Source organism: Trachymyrmex cornetzi, unplaced genomic scaffold, assembly GCF_001594075.2.
Source record: "Trachymyrmex cornetzi isolate Tcor2-1 unplaced genomic scaffold, Tcor1.1 scaffold122, whole genome shotgun sequence".
NCBI classification, from domain to species: Eukaryota; Metazoa; Arthropoda; class Insecta; order Hymenoptera; family Formicidae; genus Trachymyrmex; species Trachymyrmex cornetzi.
In genome coordinates this window covers 2,345,222-2,351,794 of record NW_017295784.1, presented here as the reverse complement: position 1 = coordinate 2,351,794, position 6,573 = coordinate 2,345,222, and the positions used below count along the sequence as shown (strand labels likewise).

The following is a 6,573-nucleotide window of genomic DNA, read 5'->3' as shown; positions in this document are numbered from 1 at the left end:
CGTAAACTGGCCAGAGTTCCTCGGCAAGATTCTCGGGGTTGTTCACACCGACGCACGTCTTCAATCTGGTTACTTTCGCAATGCATTACTGAATTCACCAAAGAATTCAAAGTCAGCATGACTAATTGCGTGGGACTAAAAGCTATTTCATAATGCAGGTATTATCGCAAATACATCATTGTATTTCACCTGAATTTTTTTCATTTGTCTTCATTCTTCTTTTTATCTTCCAAGTATTAATATAAAGAATAATTCAAAACTAGAGACAATAAAAGTAACATAATAACAATTTTTTTAACAAAAGCTTAGTAAAACATAAACAAAAAGAGAATTTATTTATATTACGACAAATTATTTTTCATGGTTTACGATGCGTGTAAATGTACTCACAAATACATAGCATTAACAATAAAAATTGTATATAAAATTATATTATATAGTATATGAACATATTTAACGCGATTGTATCAATTTATTTTTATGATAGCCAATTTCGTATTTATCTAAACGAATATTGAATATTCGTAATTTAATAAAAATTATAAATGAAGAGATCTATTCTGATTTAGAAATGTTTGACCTTCGGTATAGGCTCCTCGATAAGGAGTCGTCTTTTCGGTGACCACGAAGGCGGTCTGGGCAATTTAGGTTGTGGTACCGGGTTTGATTGTTTACGATCTCTACTTCTTCCACGATTCGAAGATCGTCTTCGTTGCTGTCGCCGTTCTTTAGTTACATTCGATTTGCCAGTTGTTTTCTTCTTACTGTTCCTCTTCTTCTTTTTCGTATTCATATTCTTTCTAGTAGTTGCTGATAGTAAATTGCGTCTTGAATTTGTAGTTTGATAAAAGTCAGGATTAAACCTGCCAAAATACTGTACATATATACGTGCTATATATTTATAAAATACTGAAGAGAGATACTGAAGAGAGATAATTGCTGGATTCTTCGAAATTATAAACTTTTGTATAGATGTTAAGATATTTGTTGCACAAAAAAGATGGTATCTATTTATAATTTATATAATAGTTTTAAAATTTTATTTTTAATTTTACTTTTAATTTTGCAAAGATACTTTATACATTATTATCCTACAAAGTATTATTTTTATATGATTTCTAATTATATTTTTTTTAATCATAATAGTACGATATTTTTTGCAACATTATTGGAATTTATAGCTTACTAAAATAAATAATAACTAGGGAAGATTTATCGAGAAGGAAGATGTTCTCTCTCTCTCTCTCTCTCTCTCTCTCTCTCTCTCTCTCTCTCTCTCTCTCTCTCCCTCTCTCCTCCCCCCCCTCTCCTCTCTCTCTTTTGCAGAAGCAGTTATATAAATTTCGCTCGGAGATTTTTCTGGAGAACCTTAAGTTATTTACTAAAAGAGCTTTCCGAGGAAAAGGCACCTGAATTTGTTTCTCTTCTTAGCGAGTATACCGAAGTCCAGACCACGACGTAAAGCGACGGTGATGTCTCTCCGAAGAGCCTTACCGACCGCTATGTCATATTTGTCGCTGATGTGCGTCAGTATCTCCTTCTTAGAAAAGCCATCGGGTGGCTGCTCGGTACGAAGCAGATCGTAAACCAACGCAGATCGACGCACCATTCTTGTTAAAGTGTGATTTATTACGAGAATATTCGTTATAACCGGACATAACCTACCGATTCATAATACCAATCTCGAAGAATGTAAAATGCCAAAATTCACTGAAGTTTGATGCATCTATTACGAATGACAAGCTTCGTTGCATAAATACATATTTATACAATAAAATATTTGAAATTACAAATAATGTTTAATTTCTTCCAAGAGATTTTTTTTTCATCTTATACTGTTCTATATACGTATATAGTATCCCGTTTGATCTCTTATATTCCGTACAGAATTAAAAAATCTTACGTTATATATGTAAATGTTACACGTTATTGGCGGTAATTATCATTGATTATCATTTTCTATGTAATATGCAAGAGATGAAAGCATGTACTGATTTGTATACTCTTGCTGGCGAGCTTTTATATATAAATCGATATTTCTCTTCGCCCAAGCGCAGAGCGCTCATCCCCAATACGCACACGCATGTTTTATATAAAAAAATATATATAGGTACATATATGTGTATCTATATATAATATATATTTGCACATATGTATATATATGTACACATACTTCAGAGCTCTGTTCCGATACTTGGAGCAGCCCGCTGTTTGCCGAGAGGGATGCAGAGAGTTTAGAAGGAGCTCGAGCTTGGATGGCTGGGCAACTCGGGGGATGGTTCTAGCAAAGAGGGGGATGAGGCTTAAGTCAGAGTGAGAAGGGAAAGACACGAGGGAAGAGAGGGATGAAAACGAAGAGAAATCTTGGTGTCTAGAAAGAGGGAATCCGCCAGGATGGCCGGCGATTCTGATTTCCGTCGGGAGTTTCGCCCTATCAAGGCAGAGTAACCGAAGTGAAGCCGTCTTTAATCATTCGATTGCTGACGCTCCGGATCCTCTTCCTGCCATGATGGCAATGCCGATATCCAGGATGCGGCGGGAATTCGACGCGCGCTCTGGTTGTTTGCTTATCATTTTGGCGATTGGACGTCTCGAAAAACAAACGGATTAATTCCCGGCGTTTTGCCGTGAAAGCAGAGATCTCTCGTTATTAGTGAGCAATTATAGTGTTCGCGATTTCTGTAAAATGTTCAAAATTGATCGAATATACTTCGAATTACAGATTTTATGAGGAAACTTATAGTAATGACTTTTTTTAGTTTTTAAATAACAGATCATTAGTACATACGATTATGTATAATATAAATTGCAAGTTTTCTTAAACACAACTAAGATGTACCTAATATAAAGTATACTTCTAATCTCAAATAATTACAAGGGATAAAAATATTTTTCTACGCAAATCGATGTGCCAAAAGTCACTGTTTCCAATTTCGTTCTTTCGTTTTGCCAACTAAATGTTACATAGTAGCATTGAGAGCAAAAGAAAACGATGACCTTATTGTATTAGCAGAGCTAGTAAAATATATTTGCGCAGATTGTTAAATATTAGGTCTAAATTACTACTTTCCGTCCCGTTGAGTAGCCCGTGAAGTTTTCTGCATGGAACTGGAAGATCGAGGATTTCTCTCAATTTTTCCGAGAAGTTCTTTCCAAGAAAATTGGTGCGGAAACATCGACTCCTTTAAAAGGGTACTATAACTACACTCTATTTTCATAATTATGAACGTTGGCAGTGTCAAGTGAAGTAACTTGAATTTTTTACAGCAGGTAAAAATGCTGTAGAGAATATAAAATAAAATATAAATGTTCAGTTAAATTGTAATTTTCATATTTATACATCCATGCCTATAACACAGTACGACAAAAATCATTTTTTTTCCTCCCATGAAAAAATCAAAGAGATTGTGAAAGTAGACGTAAAAAAAAAATACCCGTGTCTCGGCGTTTTACCAGATCAAATCATTAAAATTATATAATTTTTAAAAATAAATAACTTTTATACATATTATTTTATACAAAAATTTGAAAATATATGAAAAAAAAAATTCTTAGTTTTTTTTTTCGTATTCGGACTCATCGCACAATTTTACATGCAAAACTTCAATTATTTATTTGAAAAAATTATTATATAATTTAAAACAATTGTAAAAAGCTAATATGAAACAAATATGATAAATGGCTGCATAAAAAACGTTAACGACTTGATCTGATAAAACGCCGAAACACGGGTATTTTTTTTTTCATCTAGTTTCAGAATCTCTTTGATTTTTTCATGGGAAGGAATGTGTGTTGTACTGTGTAATATTGCTATATTTTATAATTTTTAATTTCTCTATCTTAAAAACTATTGTCCAAAAAAAAAATGTAATTATTATCTATTATTAAAACTACAAAGAAATATGAATAACATTTGCGTAAAGGCTCAGTTACAAAGATAAATGTAATAAATTAATAATACAAATGTAAGTATTTTATCCTGAAAGTGTTGCATACACCAATAATTAGTGCGTTTCACAATCCCATGCAAAAAACTATCATAGGTCGAATAAAAATGCGACAACAATATTCGAGGAGCACCGCAATCCTTAAATGAACGGTTGGCTTCAAAACCCCGACGATTTGTCTTCCCTTTTCTTCTTCGCGGAGGGTGGGCGCCCTGGTTTCCCGGGTTCTTCCGTGCCTTTTTCCAATTGTGCCGCCCCCGTACCGTGCGCTCGAGTCCTCCAAGTCGCGGCAAGTGGATTATTGACGGCACGAAACAATGGCGCAGCTTTGTTCGGTACGCTCCCGCAAGTAATATGTGTTCGACGCACAGTGCACGTCTGTCCATCCGTCAGTTTTGTGCGTCACAAGTGGCACCAACCATAAACCGAACGAGTGGCCCTTCGTATCGGATCGAGTCAAGCACCGTACGATACATCTGGCTGTCTGATCGGTGTTTATTAAAAATCATACGGAACTATAATCGCACATCCGATCTGCTGCATTTAAATACGACCATCAATGTCGTGATTTTAATGTAGACTTGACGTCAAGAAGATCGTAAATACGCCGCATACACACACAATTATATGCTATTATTTTTATCAATAATATATTTTTATCAATAATAATTAATGTCAGTATTAACAACATTAAATTGTAGATCTCAATTAGAAATGCAAAAAAGAAATATGAAGAATTAAAAGAAAAATTGAAATATAATACAGAAATGTTATATAGAAACGGTACTGTATGATAATCATATTTTATTCAAAAATGTGACTTTTGGCTTTGCAGCAAAAAAATTGTTTTTGCTAAAAAGATTTAGACTACATGAAGAGACATAAAGAAGATACAGACTATAAATGATTAAGAAGCGAACTCACCTAAAGCAAATGACGGTGGATGTACATATGAGAATTCCCTTAACAATCATAATACAAAAAGACAGATATACGTACGTAAATATGAAATGGTACAAAAGTTGATCACAAAATTCAGAATCCCTTCCTGAAAAACCAGCTGGATTATATAATTACTGAGTCACCGTTTAGAGGTTGAAACTCGTGAGCTAAAGAAGAAGAAAAAAGAAGAAAATTTGGGATATATAAATCACAAACGAAATAAGTATATCACTTCACTTTGGTAGAGCAATCCGTCAAAAGAGCTGGAAGTTTAGCAAGGAATGCCGCTTCATTCCGGAGGATGGAAGGAATAAGCTTTCTCTGCGACAATTTTATTGGTCTTTCTTGAAAGAGGCAGCAACAGCAGAAGCCGGTTACTCCCCAGAAGATGGGACAGTACAAAGCGAAACGGGAGGCGGGATGAATTAATTCTCTGACAACCCCTTCCCGAGTTTTAATTCCGATATGACAAATTCAGTCTTCAAAATAACCGCGAGGCGATATTACACGATTTCGTCTTTTGCTTGAAATATTTTTCACGTATTGGAAGAAAGAGACTTTTTCTTTATCAAAAACGTTGAAAATATTTAAAAAATTCCTTTTTTATAAATTTAATTGTTAACAAATGAATAACAAAAACTTATTCCTTAATTCGTTATAAATAATGAAATGGAAAAAATTTCAACTTTAAACTTAATGAAAAAATCGAAACATTGGATATTAAAAAGAGAATTGTAAGAAGAAATGTTCTCTAAAGAAAATTTTGTTAAACAAAAATGGATTCCAAATTGATCGAAGAATTCCGTACAAAATTCGTGTAAATTTTGATTCACCCTGCATAACGCTGAAGAATTAATATTAGATATGTACACAGTGTATTACACAACCTGGTTCTTTACTAAATTACAACGTGCGCGGAAATTGTGCGGCGTGTTTGCCGGAAGGGAAGGCGAATCGCAAGAAGTGCGCTCGCTCGTGAAGGAGAAATCTCTGTGACGATAAGGAGCCATGTGCCGCTGGGAATGCCGGGGTTTAGCCATGGTGAATTTTGCCATGGAGGTCGTGATCCAACGTGCAAACAACCCTATGGGCAGAGATTTCGATTTGGTATCCGTTGATGTCGACTATCGCAAAGCGCCCCCGAGGCGCAAAAGCATTGCTCACCATTGAAATAAAGTCTCGAGGTATGCTCAAAACAACATGCCGCGGTTACTTTCATAACGGTGTTTTGGCTATAGTTCATGTTTTTTCGCGAAAATTATTATATATCTTTCTAAAACGGTTACATAACAACAAATATCATCCTGCAGCCAGTATTAACAGTTCATTCAATGTTTTTATTTTTTAAATAAAAATATTTTTATTTTTAAAATATAAATATTAATAATTATACTGCTATACATTTTATAAAGAAGTTTAAATATCAAGTTGCAATTTTTTAACAAAAGAAAAAATCAATATTCACGAGTTGAATTCGTAAAAGTTGATTTTTTCTTTTGTTAAAAAATAAAATAACATAATATAATAATGACAAGCATTAATGTAAACTTGTATAGCGTAATAATAAATATTATTGTAACACTGCATTTTCTACTACTGCAATTCATAAATTTCAACTAATATATCCGACGATCTAATTAACTAACTTCGTATACCTTCAACACGGTATGATTTTATCTCCACT

The 6,573-nt window shown here is 33.8% G+C and overlaps 1 protein-coding gene across 1 annotated transcript; it reads right to left on the bottom strand.

Moving 5' to 3' along the window:
• Positions 1–456: 456 nt before the first annotated feature.
• Positions 457–1,710, bottom strand: LOC108769010 (uncharacterized). Its single transcript, XM_018519744.1, has 2 exons — positions 1,410–1,710; positions 457–863 (listed from the first exon to the last, which is right to left on the bottom strand). The coding sequence occupies exons 1-2, from the start codon at positions 1,607–1,609 to the stop codon at positions 566–568; spliced, it is 498 nt and encodes a 165-aa protein (XP_018375246.1). The 5' UTR covers positions 1,610–1,710; the 3' UTR covers positions 457–565.
• Between the last annotated feature and the right edge of the window lie 4,863 nt (positions 1,711–6,573).

What these genes read in the sequence shown, in the direction of transcription:
- LOC108769010 (XM_018519744.1), bottom strand. Translation starts at nt 1,609, where the DNA reads ATGGTGCGTCGATCTGCGTTGGTTTACGATCTGCTTCGTACCGAGCAG. An exon ending in AAGAAGAGAAACAAATTCAG is followed by an intron (nt 864 to 1,409) that starts GTGCCTTTTCCT and finishes GTATTTTGGCAG; the next exon opens with GTTTAATCCTGACTTTTATC.